Source organism: Saccopteryx leptura, chromosome 1 (genome assembly GCF_036850995.1).
Source record: "Saccopteryx leptura isolate mSacLep1 chromosome 1, mSacLep1_pri_phased_curated, whole genome shotgun sequence".
Classification (NCBI taxonomy): domain Eukaryota; kingdom Metazoa; phylum Chordata; class Mammalia; order Chiroptera; family Emballonuridae; genus Saccopteryx; species Saccopteryx leptura.
Window position 1 is genome coordinate 16,914,323 of NC_089503.1, and position 22,814 is coordinate 16,937,136.

At 43.2% G+C, this 22,814-nt stretch overlaps 1 protein-coding gene across 1 annotated transcript; it reads left to right on the plus strand.

The window, feature by feature from the left end:
* The first annotated feature begins 384 nt into the window (after nucleotides 1-384).
* MTCH2 (mitochondrial carrier 2) lies at nucleotides 385-22,074 on the plus strand. Its single transcript, XM_066361572.1, has 13 exons — nucleotides 385-603; nucleotides 3,075-3,159; nucleotides 3,705-3,811; nucleotides 8,101-8,127; nucleotides 8,311-8,373; nucleotides 11,367-11,424; nucleotides 11,672-11,723; nucleotides 12,961-13,020; nucleotides 14,420-14,513; nucleotides 16,091-16,138; nucleotides 17,184-17,251; nucleotides 20,122-20,197; nucleotides 21,864-22,074. The coding sequence occupies exons 1-13, from the start codon at nucleotides 517-519 to the stop codon at nucleotides 21,948-21,950; spliced, it is 912 nt and encodes a 303-aa protein (XP_066217669.1). The 5' UTR covers nucleotides 385-516; the 3' UTR covers nucleotides 21,951-22,074.
* The last annotated feature ends 740 nt before the right edge of the window (nucleotides 22,075-22,814 follow it).

Here is a 22,814-nt window from a genome sequence, read left to right on the forward strand (position 1 = left end):
CCATATCAAACTTAACTTTTTGTTAGCCATTAGTTTTTTTTTTTCATGGTTCTAATGCTGAATACCCTTTGAACCTAATATTGCTGATGCTCAAATGCCAAACGCAGAGGTTAGTCATAACGAAGACTCCTCCCAATTCTTAGTCTTCTGACCTTGCCTTAGCCGTCAGGGTCACACCCCCATTGCCACTCCCATTCATCTTCTTCCGGGCTCGCTTCCCGCCTGCGCAGACGCAAAAGAAACCGCGGTTCCTAGTGGAGGGCGCGGAATCCACTACGCCACGCATGCGCCCCTGCCCCGTCAGCCCCGCCTAGACCCCTGCGCGGGCGCGCGAGCGCCTGCCGTTTCTCAGGGCGGGGCGGCGGGCGGGGACTGAGAGGGGAGGGGCCCCGCGCTGTGTGTGTGCGTGCGCGCGCGCCGCGGGCGGGCCAGTGAAGCCAGAGGCCCTGGCACGTGACCCGGGACCGGCTCTGTGGCTTGGTGGCTCCGTCTGTCTGTCCGTCCGCGGGTGCCATCATGGCGGACGCGGCCAGTCAGGTGCTCCTGGGCTCCGGTCTCACCATCTTGTCCCAGCCGCTCATGTACGTGAAGGTGCTCATCCAGGTATGAGTCTTCGCCATTCCCTTCCCCGCCCGGCGCCCGCTTCGGTCGCCGCTGCTCCAGCCTTCCCGGGCCTTCAGGCTCCCGGGGTGCCGCTACTCTGCTGCCCGGTCCTTCCCGCAGGGACAGCTTCCTCCGCCCGCCGCCCTTCCACGGCCGTGGGCCTTGCCGAGAGCTCGCCCCTCCGCCCAGCGGTGAGGCCCGCTCCGTTCCCCGCAGCCAACTGCCGCCCTGCCCTGCCCTGCCCGGTGGCTCCTCTGAACTTTGTCCCCCAAGCCCCGGAGGTTGATCTTGCCCCGTCGCCACCGACGGCTCCCAGACCGACCCTCTCGCCCTTCTGAAATGAGCATTCACCTCCTTCCCCGCCCCAAACGCAGGACACGAAATCTGTTGAAATTCGAAATTAGAGGGGAGCCAGCATTTCTTTCGCATCTTTTCTTTTCCCGCTACTGTTATTGCTGCTGTTCTCTTCCGAGATTTTAGCGCCAGGTACTCGAATAAACAGGGGAGCTCTCTCAGAAGTGCTAATGAAGTGTGGCTGAGTCAGATTTCGGAAGGATCCGCTCTGGACAGCCGCAGCCCATGTGGCTCCTGAGAGTGGAAATCACATCTGTCTGAGCTGGAAATCAGTTCTGCTGAAAGAGTTTTAGCGAGTTTAACCATATATGTTTCTAATCGACTCGATAAGAATTCTTAGATGCTATTTTATATTCACAGGCAAGTAGGCCAGGTTTTAGCTGATGACAAGCTCTTAGATAGTATTTTCACTTGCCTTTCTGAATTTCCCTGTGATGATCATTCATTTTTCTAAGCCTTCGTTGAAGAGTTTGACATAATTACATCATGCATTGTGCCAAGGAAAGGAACAGCTTTTAGAAGTCCTGCTGTCTTTACAACCTACCTTTCTGTCAAAAATATACAAGACACTAGGGAGGATCTCATTTCTTATTCTTGAGTTGACGCTAATCTAAATTATGTGCTGCTGAGTTGACCCATGTAGATTCAGATTCTATATGTTAGATGCTATTGTAAAATAAGTTATTTGAATCAAGAACAAAGACTTTGATTGAAATGTGTACTACGTTGTCTAAAACAGAATTGGCACATTTGTAGCTAGATAGCATCTGTGATGACAGCATTTTGCAGTAAATCTTGTATGAGCCCATTGCTCAGTACTTTTCCAGAAGGTAGGATTGTCGAGTGATGTTCAAAGCCCTTGCCTCAAAAACTTGAATATCCTTAATCCTAATTACACAAAACCTGTACACTGCCGAGTGTCTCGGGGGTTTCAGTATAATTCCCAAATACGCAGTTTTTAAAAATAGTTGCACAGCAATACTTTCAGGGAGCTCAGTCAGAAGTTCTTTAATTTAGCAGTTTAAGAATTACAGTGGTAGAGCCAAACCATGTCTTACAGTGTTTTCGTTCTCAAGTGTCTCTTTAATACTAAGAAGAATATATTGTAGAAATAAAATGATAATCATTAATTCTAAAATGGCCTTCATTAGATTGTGAATGGCAGTCTGCTGTTTAACGTAGCCTTAGCTTGTAATTAGTTCCCGTCAATTACCCAGCTATATCTGCATATACCTTGCTAACCAAATACGAAGTTGATAGCTTAGTCTTCTCGTTTTGTCCAAATATATGAAATGTGCTAGATTTTCTTAAGAAAATATTTTTGAGCCTAATCAATAAACATTTGCTTTCCTAACAAAAGTTCCCTTATTTTATTTTAAGTTTGATATTAGCCTATCTTAGTTAAATGGCTAATAGAATTTGAACCAAACAGAAACTCGGGAGTTTATTGAAACCAGCCTTATCAATCAACAAAACAAAACGAAACAACTGACGGGGAGGCCCTGGTTGGGGATCGTGGGAGCATTGTCTCAGTATTCCCAAGGTTGCAGGTTTCATCCCCAGTCAGGGCACACAAGAATCAACCAATGAATGCATAAATGAGTAAACAACAAATCGAAGTTTCTTTCTCTAAAATAAATTTTTAAAAAGGTCAAAAGAGCCTAACCAGGTGGTGGTACAGTAGATAAACCGTCAACCGAGACGCTGAAGGTTCGAAACCTCAAGGTCACCGGCTTGAGCCGGGGATCATAGACGTGACCCTTTGGTTGCTGCTTGAGTCCAAGGACACTGGCTTGAGCAAAGAATCACTGGCTTGGCTGGAGCCTCCCCAACTCAAGGCATATCTGAGAATCAATCAGTGAACAACTAAAGTGCCACAACTCTGAGTTAATGCTTCTCATCTCTCTCCCTTCCTGTCTCTATCTCTGTCTCTCTCACTTAAAAAAAGAAAAAAACTGATAAGGATGCAAGGATGAAGCTGCATTATTGTCTTGGAAAACATACACGGCATTCTAACTTGTGTTAAATATAAACCCTACTTGTGTTCATTCAAGACCTTGCAGCCAAACCATCATGGAAATATTGCTTAGTACTGATATATTCTCTTGTTTTGAAAGGTGGGATATGAACCTCTTCCTCCAACAATAGGACGAAATATTTTCGGGCGGCAAGTATGTCAACTTCCTGGTCTCTTTAGTTATGGTAAGTGTCTGATTCACTTGGAATTGGATGATATTGAGGATCATGACAGACAGAAGTTACTGATATAGAAAGTATGTTTCCCCTGGCCGGTTGGCTCAGCGGTGGAGCGTCGGCCTGGCGTGCGGGGGACCCGGGTTCGATTCCCGGCCAGGGCACACAGGAGAAGCGCCCATTTGCTTCTCCACCCCCCCCCCTCCTTCCTCTCTGTCTCTCTCTTCCCCTCCCGCAGCCAAGGCTCCATTGGAGCAAAGATGGCCCGGGCACTGGGGATGGCTCCTTGGCCTCTGCCCCAGGCGCTAGAGTGGCTCTGGTTGCGGCAGAGCGACGCCCCGGAGGGGTAGAGCATCGCCCCTGGTGGGCAGAGCGTCGCCCCTGGTGGGCGTGCCGGGTGGATCCCGGTCGGGCGCATGCGGGAGTCTGTCTGACTGTCTCTCCCGGTTTCCAGCTTCAGGAAAAAAAAAAAAAGAAAGAAAGTATGTTTCCTTGAAATTTTTTTGTAACCATTTCCTTCAGCTAGAATTAAAATCTCTGACTTGTGTCCTTAGCTCAGCACATTGCAAGCATCGATGGGAAGCGTGGATTGTTCACAGGCTTAACTCCAAGACTGTGTTCAGGAGTTCTTGGGACTGTGGTCCATGGTAAAGTTTTACAGGTAAGAAGAAAATCAATTAATCTTCCCACAGATTTAGATGATCTTTTATGCAATTTGTTCTACTCCTAAGAGCAGTTCCAAAGTCATACTTATTATCATGCCCTTTCTTCCTCTTGAAATACCTGTACGTGAAATACCTGTTCTTAATTTTTCCCGGGAAGCAAGTAGGATCGTGTGAAATGAAGTAATGGGTTTGTTTTACATAATCGTCTTCCTCTGCACCAGTTGTTCCGAGCAGAAATCAAATATACTTCTTTGATCTCCTGTACAGCTGATTTTATTTCTTTGAAGGAGAAAGGAAGCTGATTGAAACTTTTCTTTCTGAAGTGATTTTCCTCTTATTTCTAGATTTAACCCCTGGTAAAATGTCTTCTTACAGTTTTTTTTTTTTTTTTTTTTTTTTTTGTGGCAGAGACAGAGTCAGAGAGAGGGACAGATAGAGACAGACAGACAGGAACGGAGAGAGATGAGAAACATCAATTCTTCGTTGCGGCTCCTTAGTTCATTGATTGATTTCTCATATGTACCTTTTTTTTAAAATATTTTTTTAATTTCTTAAATTCATTTTAGAGAGGAGAGAGAAAGGGGGGAGAGAGAGAGGGAGAGAGAGAGAGAGAGAGAGAGAGAGAGAGAGAGAGAGAAGGTGGGGAGGAGCTGGAAGCATCAACTCCCATATGTGCCTTGACCAGGCAAGCCCAGGGTTTCGAACCGGTGACCTCAGCATTTCCAGGTCAACGCTTTATCCACTGCGCCACCACAGATCAGGCTCTCATATGTGCCTTGATCTGAGGGCTACTGCAGACCAAGTGACCCCTTGCTCAAGCCAGCGACCTTGGGTACAAGCTGGTGAGCTTTGCTCAAACCAGATGAGTCCGCACTCAAGCTGGCAACCTCGGGGTCTCGAACCTGGATCCTACGCATCCGAGCCCAACGCTCTATCCACTGCACCACCACCTGGTCAGGCACAAATTTATTTTTTAAACAACAGAAAAAGATAAAGTAAAGGTCACAATAGTGTTTATTTGTGGGGAGTGGGACTATGCATGGGGTTCTGGGGTAATGAGAGCGATTTTCCTTGACCTAGATCATGGCTATATAGATATTTGCCTTTTAATTATTTATGTACATTTGTATTTTTTGCACTGTTTCTATATCTGTTATATTTGCATAAGTTTGAAAATTTGGGGTTTTTTTTTGTTTTGTTTTGTTTTTTAAACATAACTAAAGTATACATCAGTTTCAGCATAGTGGTTACTCTTGGGAAGGGGGGATGAGGTGAGAGTGGAATTTAGCTGTATCTGTAGCATTTTATTTTTAAAAAGTAAGAAATCTTAAGCAAAAAGGGCTAAATGTTGACATCTATTTAACCTTGGTGATAGATACATAGGTGAATTATTCTTAATTTTTCTGTCTATTTGAGATGTTTCATGATATTTTTAAAAACAGGCACATACCCACACCTTCCTTGTTCTCCTCTCCCTCTTCTTCCCCCCAGGTGTGTTCTCCCTGCCCTCTCTTTCTCCTGAGCTCTAAGGAACCCCAGACCCCAGGAGACTTGCAGCCAGGGGAGCGGTGGGCAGCAGCAGCTTGTGCTGGGCTCACCCTGAGCCTGTCTCCAAGCCCCTTTCCTCTGACTGCCCGGTGTGGGCTCATTTCTTCCTGAGTGCATCCTGCACTGCCAATAAGTCAGTTACGTTTCTTTTGTTAGCGATCCTTTTATCAGGGTTTTTTTTTTTTAGTTTTTCTATTCTTAGAGAGAGATAAGGAAGGGGGGGAGACAGAGAGAGAAAAGCATCAACTCTTATTTCACTTAGTTGTTCCATTTAGTTGTGTATCCATTGATTGCTTCTGATACATGCACTGACCAGGGATTGAACTCACAGTCTCAGCACACCAAGTTGATGCTTTATCCACTAAACCACCCGGCCATAGCTTGTCAATTTCTTTTAAAGTTCAAATGCTAAACCTTATCATTTTAATTGTACTGGTTTCTTAGTTGCACCAATTACAATATAGGTCAAATAGCATTGCCCTTTGCTCTATTAATAAAGGTGTTTTAAATGCAAATTCTGTATACTGTTCAGAACAGTCCATGGGAAGGTGTTCCACTAAGTATGGTTGATAATATAAAACTAATGGGTTTTTCCTAGTGCATTATTTTGTCTCCTGCTGGCACCAAGGGTTTGTTATCCTCTGTTTTATAACAAAAAATGTGACAGTGGGTGCTTAACCAAATACTTTCAACCTACATAACATCAGATGTGCTAATTTTCAAATGTTTACTAATTGCTTATTTAAATATTAAATTTACATATGATAATACTCAGTACAGTCCTCCTTGTAGTTTTTTAGGCTTTATCCATTCCTATGTTTTATCTGATGAGCAAATCATGATTTTGTTAAATAGTTGCATGAACTAATTGGCTTAGATTTTTAAGTATTTTTCAGCCTTCATTGATTTGAATTGGAAAGGTTTTTCAGACAGTTCCTCACGTTTCATCCTTCAGTTATTTTGTTATTTTTTATATTAATATTGTGTTATGCCTGTGGCCCGAGTTTAGAAGCACTGTTCCTGGTGGCCCACGCTGGGTCAGAGTGATGGAGTCTTAGTGGGTTTTTGTAGATTATTTCCTTTCCAGCCACACCCTACTTTGGGCTCAGTGCAAGTGTTGCTGTTGCCTAAGTGAGATTTACATACAGAAAGCCAATTTTCATCTGGTCAAAGAGGTTTACATATAGACTTAGAGCAAAAGTGAAATTTTTGCTTGAAACCAAGTCCCTTTATGTAAAAAAAAAAAAAGTAAGACAAACTTGAGGTATCCAGGTATCCATTTGAATATGTATGTCACATGTAGCCAAAAGAGATAACAAGATTGGTATTATACTTAGTATCAAAACAGCTTATACAGTCAAGAAGACAGACCAATTCAGGGTTGATGTAACTGTTAACCTTTACAAGAAAGAGTTCTATATATCTGAACAAGAATTAAATTGAAATCTGTTCAGAATAATGTAGAAGAGACAGGTTGAAAATTTTATTAATGGAGTAAAAAGCAAAGCCTAGCAATGAGTAAGAATTTTTAAACATGCCTAAAACTATTAGAATTAATTCTAGCCAAAAACCTGTCATTTGAACCCAAAACATCATTTTCTTTAATATTGCTTTGTGTACTCTTGCCTCTGATCTTTAAAAACATAATTCTTTTTGCAAAAGGAAGTGTTATTGCCTGATCAGGAGGTGGCGCAGTGGATAGAGCGTGACTTGGGATGCTGAGGACTCAGGTTTGAAACCCCGAGGTCGCCAGCTTGAGCGCAGGCTCATCTAGCTTGAGAGCGTGGGGTCGCCAGCTAGAGCATGGGCTCATAGAAATGATCCTAAGGTCACTGGTTTGAGCAAGGGGTCACTGGCTCAGCTGGAGCCCCCCAGTCCAGGCACATGTGAGAAAGAAACCAGTGAACAACTAACATGCCACAACTACGAGTTGATGCTGCTCATCTCCTCCTTCCTGTCTGTTCCTCTCTCTCTCTTGCTAAAAAAAAAAAAAGAGAGAGAGAGAGAGTGTGTTGTTTATTTTTTAAATCTGGTGTGACTAGGAACTTAATTGTCTGATTCTTTCATTTTATGTAGCCCATCTTCCATTTCTGAAACATCCCACAAGTATTTCTTCTGTCAGCATAGTCTGAGCTCCAGTGGTATTCATGTTCTCTTCTCTGGTAAGAGAAAAAAATCTCTTACTTGTTTTGGAACTAGATACAAAAGACAAAGTGAGGCGATTTCAGCTATTCAGACTCGACACCAGTTCTTTTGTACAGTGCAGAAAAGAGCCTTGCCCTAATTTGGTATTGGTCCTGCTTTTTCCATGAAAAAGCCATGAGAGTTTTTCTGTAGCCTTAGTCTAAACTGTGCTTTCACCATCTTGTTTTCTATTAAAAGTATATGTTTAGTAAATGATGTTTGGGGGTTTTTTTGTTTCATTTTTTATTCTTTTAGACGAGAGTGTTCATGCGCATTTTCTTGTCCTTCAGCTGACCAGTATGTTAAACTTAGCCACACAATTGTCTTAGACATACTTAACTTACAACTGACTGACTAGACTTAGAAGTTAAGGACTGTGATGGCTGAGCGGTTAAGGTGTTGGACTTGAATTAGAAGTTAATTGGAGATTTGCAGCAAAAAAAAAAAAAAATCAATGGTTTTACTATCTACTGGTATAGTTTTCATTATGTCCTCTCTCACTGACACTATGGTAGTCCTAATGATTCTTTCCTTTCTTTTCGCTTCTTTGCAGCATTACCAGGAGTCTGACAAGGTTGAGGTATGTTGGAGCTGATTTGTATGCGTGGGCCCATTTCCTTTGCAAGTTATTGTTCTTTTTTCCTCTTGAGGAGAAGGGACAAGCAGTCCGTTTCCCTTTCATCTCAGTGAGTGGCAGGCCTCCTGTTTGAACAGCTCTGTTTAAAACCATCAAGATATCTGTCGTCTTTTATTTGATTTCCAGGAGTTAGGACCTGGAAATGGACAGAAAGAAGTCTCATCTTCCTTCGACCGAGTTATCAAGGAGGTAAGAGATGAGTGATGTCCTGTGCTATTTCCCTAAATCAGAGGATGTGCAGGGTGGCAGTTTCAGGATCATCAGACCTGTCTGTGCAGTGTCTGTTCTGAATGAAATTAAACTTGAGATATAATTTGGGCTTTACTATGTGTATAACATGAAAAAAAGAGAGAAAAAGCTTTGCTTGTTGTTTGGAATAGATGCATTTGAAGGAGCTCTGGACGGATGGCTCAGTGGTAGAGTGTCAGCCTGGCGTTCAGGGGTCCCGGGTTCGATTCCCGGCCAAGGCACACAGGAGAAGCGCCGATCTGCTTCTCCACCCCTCCCCCTCTCCTTCCTCTCTGTCTCTCTCTTCCCCTCCCACAGCCAGGGTTCCATTGGAGCAGAGTTGGCCCGGGCACTGAGGATGGCTCTGTGGCCTCTGCCTCAGGCGCTAGAACGGCTCTGATTGCAGCAGAGCAACGCCCCAAGATGGGCAGAGCATTGCCCCCTGGTGAGCATGCTGGGTGGATCCCGGTCAGGCGCACGTGGGAGTCTGTCTGACTGCCTCCCCGTTTCCAGCTTCGGAAAAATACCAAAAAAAAAAAAAAATCAAAACAATTTTACCCACTCATTTCATCTTTAAAATTGAAGGGGTTTCTTTTTTTTTTTTTTTTTTTTTTTACAGAGACAGAAAGAGAGTCAGAGAGAGGGATAGATAGGGACAGACAGACAGGAACGGAGAGAGATGAGAAGCATCAATCATTACTTTTTCGTTGCAACACCTTAGTTGTTCATTGATTGCTTTCTCATATGTGCCTTGACCGGGGGCCTTCAGCAGATGGAGTAACTCCTTGCTGGAGCCAGCGACCCTGGGTCCAAGCTGGTGAGCTTTACTCAAACCAGATGAGCCAGTGCTCAAGCTGGCGACCTCGGGGGTCTCGAACCTGGGTCCTTCCGCATCCCAGTCCGACGATCTATCCACTGCACCACCGCCTGGTCAGGCTGAAAGGGGTTTCTATTGAAAGTCTTCTGGTAGAATTGAAATCCTCTGGTACCAAAGTCTTTTTTTTTTTTTTTTTTGGTATTTTTCTGAAGCTGGAAACGGAGAGAGACAGACAGACTCCCGCATGTGCCCGACCGGGATCCACCCGGCACGCCCACCAGGGGCTACGCTCTGCCCACCAGGGGGCGATGCTCTGCCCCTCCAGGGCTTCGCTCTGTTGCAACCAGAGCCACTCTAGCGCCTGGGGCAGAGGCCAAGGAGCCATCCCCAGTGCCCGGGCCATCTTTGCTCCAATGGAGCCTTGGCTGCGGGAGGGGAAGAGAGAGACAGAGAGGAAGGAGGGGGTGGGGTGGAGAAACAAATGGGCGCTTCTCCTATGTGCCCTGGCCGGAATCGAACCCGGGTCCCCCGCACGCTAGGCCGACGCTCTACCGCTGAGCCAACGGGCCAGGGCCTGGTACCAAAGTCTTAAAATAGCATCCAGGCCCTTTGTGTGTTAGATATTATATACCCAGAAGTGCTTTTACCACATCATTTTGATCTTAAAATGTTCCTCATCACCCATGTCTCACTCCCATGCTCTGCCTTTGGAGCTGGTTTCATTCCTGACTGAATAGGAATTGCTCAGAACTACTCATTGCTCAGTCTTGCTGTCGTCTGATTATCTGTAGTGAGGCCACAGTCGTCTACTAGACATTGCCATCTGAAACACATATTCTAAAATAAACCTCACTCTGAGTCTGAGTCTACATGTCAGAGGAATCAGCTTGGTTTTCTGTACATTTTCATGAGCTGAATTTATTTAAAAGTAGAGATCAATGTATTAATAGGCATATTGTATTTTCTCAACTTTAATTTAGCCCATCCTGTTCCATAGGATATTTTCAGAATTACCATTGGAATAGGGGTGAGGAATGTCTTAACTAAGTGAAGATAATGTTTAAATGCAAACATGAATGACCTGTTCTGTTTACAACTACCTTCAAGTATAGTAATTTAATTTTCTTTACTACCTTCTTATGGAGTTCTGTAAAGAGAAAGATAAACTAGGATAAATATAGCAGCTCTAAGATACTGCAGGGTTGTAGGGTTGTGGTCAAAAAACAAATAGAAATTCTGTTCTCCCAGAGATACTGGTACAGATTAAACCGAGCCTGACATTTGTCTAGCGTAGGTATCAGAGTCTCTGAAATCACAGTGAGAGCAACCTAATAATCTCAATAGGGGCCTCATAATTTTATTCCAGCTCAGTGACTATTTGCTGGAGACCCTTCCTGTTTATTTGCTTTCCTTTTTCTTATCTGTAAAATTGAGACGATAACAGAAATCTCTACAGAGAAAATTGAGAAATAACTATAACAACATTGAAATCCATTAATGAAAGGTATGGTAGGGCCATGACCGGCTAGCTCAGGGATAGAGCATCAGCCCGGCATGTGGAAGTCCTGGGTTCAATTCCAGGTCAGGACACACTGGAGAAGCACCCATCTACTTCTCTCCCCTCCTTCTCTCCCTTTTCTCCTCCTACAGCCATGGTTCAATTGATTGATTCGGGAGAGCTTGATGGCCTGGGGCACTGAGAATGGCTCCAAGGAGCCTCTGTCTCAGGCACTAAAAATAGCTTGGTTGTGAGCATCTGAGGTTGCTGGGTGGATCCTGGTCGGGGTGCATGCGGGAATCTGTCTCTCTGTCTTCTCTCTGCTCACTTAAGAAAAAGAAAGAAAGAAAGAGAGAATCTGTCTTCTCTCCGCTCGCTTAAGAAAAAGAAAAAAGAGAGAGAGAGAGAAGGGAAGGAAGGAAGGACGGTAGGAAGGTAGGAAGGTGGTAGGAAGGTAGAAAGGTGTGATAGAATGGCAGTATATTATACTGTGTGCATTCAAGCTCCTTACTGACTACAGGGCACAGGATCTATGCCACTCACTTTCTTATTCTACATACAGTCTCCACCCACATTATTTTTACAAGAATTTGAGTGTCATTTCTTTAGATTTCAGAAGTGTGTGTTCATTGTTTCTAGACAACACGAGAGATGATGGCTCGTTCTGCTGCTACCCTCATCACACATCCCTTCCATGGTATGTTTGCAGTTGACAACTGAAATCTGATTTCTTACCTCTTTTATAACGTGATCTCTGCTGCCTGCTTAGATAGTTGACATGGGAGTTCAGTAAAGTGCCGTACTTGCAATTTTTTCTTGCATGTTTTGGCTTTTATTCAATTTATCCAGATAGCAAAAGAGTCTTTAGGTAGGAAAACTTTTTTTTTTTAGGGCTATCAGAATTTATCTCGTATAGTTTAAATTTTTTTTTCTGTGTTCTGTAGTAATCACTCTGAGATCCATGGTGCAGTTCATTGGCAGAGAATCCAAGTACTGGTAAGAGTTTTTGTTTTCAAGTATTCAAGGAAATCTCTTGAAGCCAGAAATATATTGCTCACAAAAATTCGATATTTAAAATGATTATGAAGCAATACAAAAAAGAAGCATTTGATTTTTTTTAATTAAACAAGAACATCAGAAAAGCAAACGACAAGTCAAAAGAAAATTGTTCAGTTACGCAAATGAGATGCAAACCCAACTTGTACAGTGTGTCCGTAAAGTCATGGTGCACTTTTGACGGGTCACAAGAAAGCAACAAAAGACAATAGAAATGTGAAGTCTGCACCAAATAAAAGGAAAACTCTCCCAGTTTAATACCTATTCAGTGCAGTTCGATGTGGGCTCACGCACAGATATTTTAGGGCTCCTTAGGTAGCTATCCCATATAGCCTCTACAGACTCGTCACTGACTGATGGCCTACCAGAACGGGGTTTCTCCTCCAAACTGCCTGTTTCCTTCAACTGCTTATCTCACCGAGTAATGTTATTCCTATGTGGTGGCGCTTTGTTATAAACACGTCGATATTCACGTTGAACACACTGAACTTTCCTCTGTACCGTCCACATCTCGACTGGCATGGCCGTGGGCTCCTCCGCTGTATACATGGTACATGGTATTACATCATCATCTGTGCATGCGCACATGCTGCCACATCATCCTACAGAAACTGGGAGGATTTTCCTTTTATTTGGTGCAGATTTCACATTTCTATCGTCTTTTGTTGCTTTCCTGTGACTGGTCAAAAGTGCACCATGACTTTACGGACACACTGTATTTCCTTGGTGAAAATGCACTATACAAAAGGCTGAAAGTTCTGGAGTATCTCTGCACATTCCCTGATCCCCTAATTCTTGTGAGCAGTTTATTAGAACAATAGTGCTTGACATTGTTATGTTGTCTTAGCGTTTACAGAGCAAATTCATATATGATATATGATCTGTATGAAAACCAGTAAATAGAAGAAAATGGCCCCAGCAGGTTTAGGAGCTTACCCGGGATCTCATTAAGTTACAGAGCCACAGAAGCCAAAGTCCACACTGACTCCATGCAGTTACATCCTTAGGTAGTAGTATCTCCACTTCTGTGTCCACATTCACATGTCCTCGCAGAGTGAGGGTGGTAGAAGGGTGGAGGGGGTGTGGATTTTACCTCGTCAAAAGTGATCATTGAACATTTTCAAAATAGCTTCAAAATAATCCTAATGTATTTTACCTTTCCTTCCTGTGTACCTAGTGGGCTTTGTGACTCCGTAGTAACCATCTATCGGGAAGAGGGCATACTAGGATTTTTTGCGTGAGTAAATTGCTGATTTGTGTGTGATTTTTGTAAGTGGAAAGCTTTAATGAGAATGAGGACATAACTCTTTAGTTGTTGAGGAAAATATACTCTCTGGGTTTGCTTCACATTATGGTCTGTTTAGACCCTGCTTGCTTAAATTCTTATAAAGATCCCAGACTTTTGCTTCTGACATTAAAACATTTGAAATGAGGGGTTTGTTTGTTTGTTGTTTTTTTGACAAATTCATTCCAAGTTTCTATCCTTATAGTAAGTTTACAGTATGTCCCATTGATAAAATAAGGAAAATTAATTTTTTTTCCTTTTTTTTTTTTTTACAGTGACAGAGTCAGAGAGAGGGATAGATAGGGACAGACAGACAGGAACGGAGAGAGATGAAAAGCATCCATCATTAGTTTTTTGTTGCGACCCCTTAGTTGTTCATTGATTGCTTTCTCATATGTGCCTTGACCACAGGCCTTCAGCAGACCAAGTAACCCCTTGCTGGAGCCAGAGACCTTGGGCTCAAGCTGGTGGAATTTTGCTCAAACCAGATGAGCCCACGCTCAAGCTGGCGACCTTGGGGTCTCGAACCTGGGTCCTCTGCATCCCAGTCCAATGCTCTATCCACTGCGCCACCGCCTGGTCAGGCATCACTCACTTTTAAATTAACAGTAAAAACTACATTAATAAGTCCTTTTAATAAAACTTTAAAATGGTTCTTGTTAATTTCAAAGTATTTCTGCATAGTTGATTTTATTGGTGTATCATAAATACTGTGGGAGATGGGCAGAACAGCTGTTATTCTCATTGTAGAGATTTTTAAAAAATGGATGCTCTGGGCAGTTCATTTGCTGCTGGTCATATAGCTGATAAGTGATAGAAGTAGCATATGAAGCCTGGTCTTCAGTGAGTGGGATCAGACTCATCCCACAATCCATGCCGCTTCACATCACAGATCACTGAGACTCTTGAATTGCGGGTTTTTATGTCTCTCACCTCTCTGTATTTGAGCCATTCTCATTTTGTAATTTTTCTCATTTTTTTACCCTGCCAAAATTGAATATCAAATATAGTTGAGCAAAAACCATATTTAAGTCTCTTCTTCAAAATAGGCAAAGTTTTGGCCTCCCTGCTTATAGTTATTAATAGTAAGGTGAGCCATTGGCCATAGCTTAGAGGAGTATAGCTGACCTGCATTTTAAAAATAGTAGTGAAAGTCATTCGAGATTAGCCTCAAGTACAATTGTATCAGCTAGACTGAACTAGTTATGAGGGCTAGGTCCTGGTATTCAATGTCTTTTTAGGTCTTTAGAATGTTTTAAAATCTCTTAATTCTTTGGGAAGTGTTTGTATTGAGTAGATTATCTTTTCACTGATTATATTTCTTGATTATCCTTATTGTTTCTTCATGTAGGGGTCTTATTCCTCGCCTACTAGGTGACATCATTTCTTTGTGGCTCTGTAACTCACTGGCCTACCTCGTCAATACCTATGCACTGGACAGTGGGGTAGGTTGTGACCTGGATGAGATGTGCATATGCGGACTTCACTGTACTCACCCAGCAGCTAGGTTAGCTCTAAAGTAAGATGGTGGTGTGTTGTGTGCCACACTCATCATGTAACTAACATCAGTCAACTTTTCTAAGGCTAAGGGGATGACCTATACTTCTACCATAGAGAGATGTACCTAAAAAGTCCTAGAGTGCAGCAGAGTAAGCCAAGAGATCTATCCCTGGCTCTGTGCTGCAAGGAGGTCACTTCTTTATTTTTATTTTTTCTTCTTTTCCAAATGAGAAGAGGGGAGATAGACAGACTCCTGCATGTGCCCGAACAGGAATCTACCTAGCAACCCCCATCTGGGGCTGATGCTTTGCACATCTGGGGCCATGCTCGCAACTGAGCTATTTTAGAAGGGTGGAGAAGCAGTTGGTCGCTTCTCCTATGTGCCCTGATTGGAAATCGAACCCCAGACGTGTACCAGGCCGACGCTCTACCACTGGGCCAACCAGTCAGGGCAAGGAAGTCACTTCTTTATTGTTACTTAAATTTAGAGGACACCAGGAAGCAGGACAATTTTATAGTGTAGTCAAGGTGGGGGTTTTTTGTTTTGTTTTTTTCTGAATTTGGAAACAGGAAGGCAGTCAGACAGACTTCCGCACGCGCCCTACCGGGATCCACCCGTCATGCCCACCAGGGGGCGATGCTCTGCCCATCTGGGGTGTCGCTCTGCCGCAATCAGAACCATTCTAGCGCCTGATGCAGAGGCCACAGAGCCATCCTCAGCGCCTGGGCCAACTTTGCTCCAATGGAGCCTTGGCTGCGGGAGGGGAAGGAGAGGGGAGGGGTGGAGAAGCAGATGGGTGCTTCTCCTGTGTGCCCTGGCCTGGAATCGAACCCGGGACTCCTGCACGCCACGCCAACACTCTACCACTGAACCAACCAGCTAGGACCTGTAGTCAAGGTGTTTTGTGTAATCTGAAGTGTTAAGGGGATTCCTATATTGGGCTTTCTAGAAACCTCAGTGGGGGAGGTTTGGGGAATTAGCCTTTCCTAGAAGTATTATCTCCCTTGCCTTAGCAGTTGTGGACCTCTTAGTACGCAAGCAGCCCCACAGCATGGTGGAAAATAGAACACACCCGGGTCAGATTGAATACGTGTTGTAAGCATTTTGAGTATAAAGACTGACCTCCAAGGCATCTGGTACACAGCGGGGTGTATACAGAGGTAGTGACTTGTCTCAAGTGTGTGATAAATGTAGTTTCCGGGGATTGTATTTTGGGGACATGGGGAAAGGTTACCAATCTTATTTTCTTTTGAAATACTGAGGTTATTACATTTGTTCCTAAGCCATCTTATAAATTCTTCTGTGAATTTGTCTGTTAATGTTTAATCAAGTGGATCATTTTGACCACTGCCTTTTTATGCTCATAATCAGTATTTTGTTTTCATCTTCAAAATTAACTTTCAAGCTGTCAAAAGAAACTGCTAATTCAGAGATAGCATATATTGATATGGTTGAGGACAATTAGCTGTTAATATCAACTTAATTTTCTTACTCATGCTAATAAAGGCTTTCTTTTTTTAGGTTTCCACCATGAATGAAATGAAGAGTTATTCCCAAGCTGTCACAGGAGTGAGTTGTTGGTTTATTTTAACTTTCTAGGAATTATTTTTGTTTAAATTTGGCCTGTGTTATCCCTGCTTTAAAGCAATCAGGTTTTTGCAGGAAAGTCAGATTTGTCAATGTTTGTCATAGGTAAGAATAACTGAGTCTGCTGCACAGTAGCAGTAATAACAAGCCCACATGGTTTGGTGTTCAGTTTTCAGTGGGGGGATGTGGGCATGTCTAATCACAGCCCTGTCCCTGGTGCTCAGGCCTGCTGCTCACTGCAGCCTGCTGACCTTCCACAGAGAACGTCACCCCCTTTAGTCAGATGGAACCTTCCAGTATTTGACTTCTGAAGTCTCTTCCATTGTTTTTGGAAGGGTGCTTGTGTTTTCTTACTTCAGAAATGTTTTGAGATTGAATTTAGTTATATTTGTTTTCTTTTGTGTGTGTGTGTGTGTGAGAGAGAGAGACAGAGAGACAGGGACAGAGAGAGGGACATATAGGCATTGACAGACAGGAAGGGAGAGAGATGAGAAGCATCAGTTCTTCATTTCAGTACCTTAATTGTTCGTTGATTGCTTTCTCATATGTGCCTTGACCGGGGGGGGGGGGGGGGAGGCAGCAGACTGAGTGACCCCTTGCTCAAGCCAGCAACCTTGGGCTCAAGCTGGTGAGCCTTGCTCCAACCAGATGAGCCCGTGCTTAAGCTGGCAACCCCAGGGTCCTCTTTGTCCCATTCTGACGCTGTATCCACTGTGTCACTGCCTTTTAAGGCTATATTTTCTTTTAAGGATTGTAGTTCATTTTATTTGTGTGAGGACTCAATCATAGAATAAGAGAATTCCTCTAGCTTTTAATTACAATGTTAGCTTTGGTGGTATACTAAGAGAAGGAAGCATTTCCAGGCTCAAAAATGTATAATTTAGTCTTTCCTGAGATACTGAGAAAACAAAGCCCAGTGTTGGAGTATTTGTCCACAGTGGGAGTAGGACTTTAAAGGACGAGAAAGAGGAGAATGCAGACAACTGGAACTCACCTAATAACTTAGCTGTCTTTTTACTTTTTGCAGTTTTTTGCCAGTATGTTGACCTATCCCTTTGTGCTTGTCTCTAATCTTATGGCTGTCAACAACTGTGGGTAAGTGCATTGTATTTCCTTATTTTTTTTAAGCATTCAGTTTATTAATTTTATTATTATTTCTATAAGAGGAGGGGAGATAGTGAGACAGACTCCTGCATGCACTGCAACCAGGATCCACCTGGCAACCCCATCTGGGGCTGATGCTCGAGTACTAAGCTATTTTTAGAGCCTGAGGCTAATGTGCTCCAAGGAAGCTATCCTCAGTGCCCAGGGCCACATTCAAACCAGTTGAGCCATTGGCTATGTGTGGGGAAGAGGGAAAGAAGGGGCAGGTGGAAGAAGCAGATAGTTGTTTCTCCTGTGTGCCCTGACTGGGAATTGAACCCAGGATGTCCATACACTGGGCCAATACCCTATCACTGAGCCACCGGCCAGGGCTGTTTTGTTTTCTTTTTAATTTATTGATTTTTATTTTTTATTTATTTAAATTTATTTATTTATTTATTTATTCATTTTAGAAAGGAGAGGGGGGGGAGAGAGAAAGAGAGAGAGGAGAGAGAGAGAGAGAGGAGAGAGAGACGGGGGAGGAGCTGGAAGCATCAACTCCCATATGTGCCTTGACCAGGCAAGCCCAGGGTTTCAAACCAGCAACCTCAGCATTTCCAGGTCGACGCTTTATCCACTGCGCCATCACAGGTCAAGCCAATTTATTGATTTTTAGAGAGAGAGGGAGGGTGAGAAAGAGAGAAACAATTTGTTGTTTCACTTACTTATGCGTTCATTGATTCTTTTATGTTCTCTTACTGGGGATCAAACTCAGTATTAGGATGATGCTCTAACCAACGGAGCTATCCAGCCAGGGCAGGGCTGCATTTCTTATCCTAGTACTAGCAGTTGGCTGCCTGTATGCTTGACAGGCAAGGCAGTCCTGGTAGGAATCTGGGGGAGAAAAGTATAGATGATGATATTACTAGATTTTCTAATTTTTTCCTCTGTATGTTCCATGTACCAGTAGTGGCATTAACTTATAAGTAGCCACCTCATATCCCTTTTGGAGTAGAGAAAGGCATAAATAATGTTTCTCAAATACTTATATAAATAATGTGCACTTACTAGTATAGTATAGATACTGTTCTAAAAAGGGTGAGAAAGTTATCAAATTATTCTTTTTTTTTTGACAGAGAGAGGGACAGATAGGGACAGACAGACAGGAAGGGAGAGAGATGAGAAGCATCAGTTCTTCATTGTGGCTCATTGTTCATTGATTGCTTTCTCATATGTGCCTTGACGGGAGAGGGGGGGGGCTACAGCAGAGCGGTTGACCCCTGCTCAAGCCAGCAACCTTTGGCTTCAAACCAGCGACCCTTGGGCTCAAGCTAGCGACCATGGGGTCTTATCTATGATCCCATACTCAAGCCAGCAACCCTGAGCTTAAGCTGGTGAGCCTGCACTCAAGCTGGCGACCTTGGGGTTTCAAACCTGGGTCCTCTGCATCACAGTCTGATGCTCTATTCACTGCACCACCACCCGGTCAGGCACATCATTGTTTTAAAAGAGGACATCGAAAAGAAAGTTGATGGAATTTTGAGCACAGTTATATTCTGTTTGTTTTGTGATTTGTGGAGTAGCTGCTGTGTTTTAGCCCAGGGCATACTTGAAGTATGAGTTAAGTATGTTGTTATTCCTTGCAGTTTTTAAAGAGGAAGTGATTATACCTGAATAAGAGCATGTAGTCACCACTGTTTATATCTATTATCATAATTAGGGTCTTTTAGCCTGGCCTGTGGTGGCGCAGTGGATAAAGCGTCGACCTGGAAATGCTGAGGTTGCCGGTTCGAAACCCTGGGCTTGCCTGGTCAGGGCACATTTGGGAGTTGATGCTTCCAGCTCCTCCCCCCTGTCTCTCTCCTCTCTCTCTCTCTCTCTCTCTCTCTCTCTGTCTCTCTCTCTCCTCTCTAAAATGAATAAATAAAATAAAAATTAAAAAAAAATAATTAGGGTCTTTTAAACACCATTTAGTTTTTCTCTTTTTTTTAATGTTAACTTTATTGACTTTTAGAGGAAGGGAAAGAGCAGGAACATACATCTGTCCGGTATGTGCCCTGGCCGGGGATTGAACTGGCAACCTCTGCACTTTGGAACAATTCTCTAACCAACTAAGCTATCCAGCCAGGGCTAAACACCACTTGGTTTTTGAATCCCCTTTTCCATACTTTGGTTTCTCTTCAGATGCCATCAGTCTTTCTCCTTTTAAATCTGCTTTTTCTACACTTTTTTCCCCCAGCAAGTAAAGGACGAATTTATTGGCCGTGCAGGAAGAAAGTCAGAGGAAAGGGGGCCTTGGCGACAGGTTGGGGGGTCAGCCTGGGACGAACTGCCACTGCCTGCTGCTGTCCTGGTTGCAGGCCTCATGGGGTCACTTAGAGCTTAGGAGAAAGAGAGGGGCAAGGAAAATGTGCCTGGGGGAACAGGGGAAGAGGGGAAGAAGGGGGAGAGAAAGGTGTAGATTGCTCCTGGAAGGGGATTGCTAAAGATTTTATTGATTGATTTTACAGATGGGGGGGGGGGGGCGAGAAGTAGCAACTCAGAGTTGCTGCACTTTAGTTGGTCATTCCTTGCTTGTTGTATGTGCCCTGACCTGGCAAGCCCAGGGTTTCCAACCGGCAGCCTCAGCATTCCAGGGCAGCACTCTGTCCACTCCGCCACCACAGGCCAGGCCCCTTTTCCTATTCTTTAATCATACAGTTGCTGTGTTCTGTTTATTTGTTTATTCAAAACCTAAATATAAGGGAGGGAAATTTATCAGAACTAGAATTGAGTCTCAGGAAGACTTCTAGGGAGGAGAATATTTGACAGATTTGCTGACTTCTTGAGAGAATGGTTTGTAAATATTAATTTGAATGGCTCGTATTGTTTTCCTATTTCAGGCTTGCTGGTGGATGCCCTCCTTACTCCCCAGTATATAATTCTTGGATAGACTGCTGGAGTGTGCTGCAGAAAGAGGTACTACTCCTCTCCTCCTCTCCTTTTGCGCCCCCCAGTATACTTACTCTGTTTTGGTTTTGTTTGTTTTCTTAAGTCATGTCTCTGGAATACCAGGTTAATTCTTGCAGCTCACCTTTTAGCTACCGTTTCTGTGCCCTTTACAATATTCCACACGTCCCTCCGGCACAGGAGCAATACGTGCTGCTTAGAAATCATCCAGAGGGCGATGAATAGGACTCCCCAGGTGGGGTGTAGAAGGCATCTGAGTGATTACTTTAAGTTACAAATAGGCTCTGGGTAAACAGTTATCCTGATTGTTAATATGGTGGCTTTGATTTCAGATTTTTTTTTCCATCTTCACTGTTTTCTAACTTCTCAGAATCTCCTTATATGTTCAAGTGTTTTCCTACAGTATGGTAGAGAGGAAACTGAGAAGTAAGTTGTTTATGACATTATTTGTTCACAGTGATGTTGATAGAGCTGGTCTCGTACTTCTTTAGTCTTGTTAGTGGTTGATTTTGTTCAGACTCCACAATTTATTGTTTGTCATTGCTGTGACATATATCATCTGTAACCAAAAATTCCTGATCCGTCTAGGCAGAGCTTTATTAGGAACCAAAATACACTGATGACAGTGTACTAAATTTTAATACAGGTTCATTTAAAATGGCCATCAGTTTAAAGCTGTTTTTGAACAGGGAGCACTTTTGATAGGATTGTAGAAGAAAGTATATGATGAAGCTCTTTGTTGCATTATATTTTAGGACTAGAGCTACATATGAGCAAGGCCTTTGTTCACAGAGCTCAGGCCTCCGCAGCCTGAGGCCGAATGAAAGGGCCTAAGTGCTGCTGTGGTTGCTTTTGCTCAGCGGCCGTGCCTCACAGGCCCCTCCGAATCCAGGCTAGACCTCCTGAATGATTTTCATACAGACCCAACATGAACATTCTGGGTTTCAGTCTGAGTTTTACACTCTCAGCCAATCTCCTGTTATCCCTGTAAGTGTGTAAGACCACAGCGGATCCTGACTGCAAATTTACTACATATCAGGCGCTATGCTAAAAGCTTTCCATGTGTCAGCTTATGTAGTCCTCAAAATAACCACATGAAGTCTGTGCCATTTTTTACCATCCCACTTTACATATGAAGAAACTGGGACTTTGAACAGTAAATAACACCAATTATGTAACTCAGAGCTGCATGGCCTGTATCTGGGAGAGCAGGATCTATGTGCAGGTTGTCCAACTTCAGGGTCTACTCAGTTAAGCTCACACGTTGTTACTTTAGCTGTAAGATCATATAAGCACTCCCTAGAGACCTGACCGTTCCATTATAAAATAAATAAAAGCTAGCACTTACTGGGTGTTAGGACTGTCCTCAGCACTTTATGTACATATGACTCATTTCATAGCACAGCTAGCAAGTGGCAGAGCCAAAATCCAAACAGGGAATTTTGTCTAAATAAGTAAGAAATTTTTGCCTTATCCTCGTGGCAAAATTGTAGTTAGTTCCACAAAAGCTCAGCGTGGGTCAGAGAGTACAAATTGTCCCTCTGTAGTGATAGTCCTGGTTTTGTCCTTGTCATTTAGTTATGTCTCCCAGAAATGCGTCTTTGGGTTCTCTGCTCATTAGGGCCGGCTGGTCTCATCTTCACACTAGACTTGATTTGTATTTTTTTTTTTCCAGGGAAATATGAGCCGAGGAAATAGCTTGTTTTTCCGGAAGGTCCCCTTTGGGAAGACTTACTGTTGTGACCTGAGAATGTTAATTTGAAGATGTGGGGCAGGGACAGTGACATTTCTATAGTCCCAGATGCACAGAATTATGGGAGAGAATGTTGATTTCTATACAGTGTGGCGCGCTTTTTTTAATAATCATTTAATCTTGGGAAAATGGAGGTGTTTGGTGTCTGCCTTTTTTGTTCTTTTTCCCAGCACAGCATAGTTTACCACTAATATTTCCCCTTTACTTATAATGAAATGGGACGTTTTTTGCTCCAGACTTTTTATTTTACTTAAACAGAAAAAAGGTTGCATTTTCCTAAATATTGTCATGTGATTTGAGTCTTAATTCAAGACTGTAAAATGAAGAGTCCAATCCCAAGAAAAAAAGAAGTAATTCCATAAAATCTAAGAAAATTAGTAAGACAAACTATATAGGAGGTCATGAATGACCCTTTCTTTAGTGGCCCCGAAAACCTCAGCAGCATCGGCCAGAATCTGCCTCCATCATATATGCCTCTACGTGTGTGTCATCAGTTCAGCCTGACCCCGGACAGGCTCTGCCCGAGGCACCCACGCCTTCAGTCTGTTATTGTCAGGTCATACATTGTTGCCAGCAGCAGGAAAAAAACAATTTTAGAGAATATGCAAAATTTGGAAAGGAAGCATATTGGCCCCCCCCCTTTATTTTTAAAGGCATTCTTGTCATTTAAAATTAAGATGAAAAGCAAATGCTACAGCAATATCCCTTCTCTAAAAGCTCAGCCTCTGCCAGTCCCTAAAGACACCATTGCACCGTTACACAGTTCTAATTGTACATACTCTTTTGTTCTGCAGTTTCTGTTTCCTTTTTGTTGTTGCTGGTGAGTAGTTTTTTTACTCCCTATGACACCCTTGGAAAGTGTCCTTGTAACTT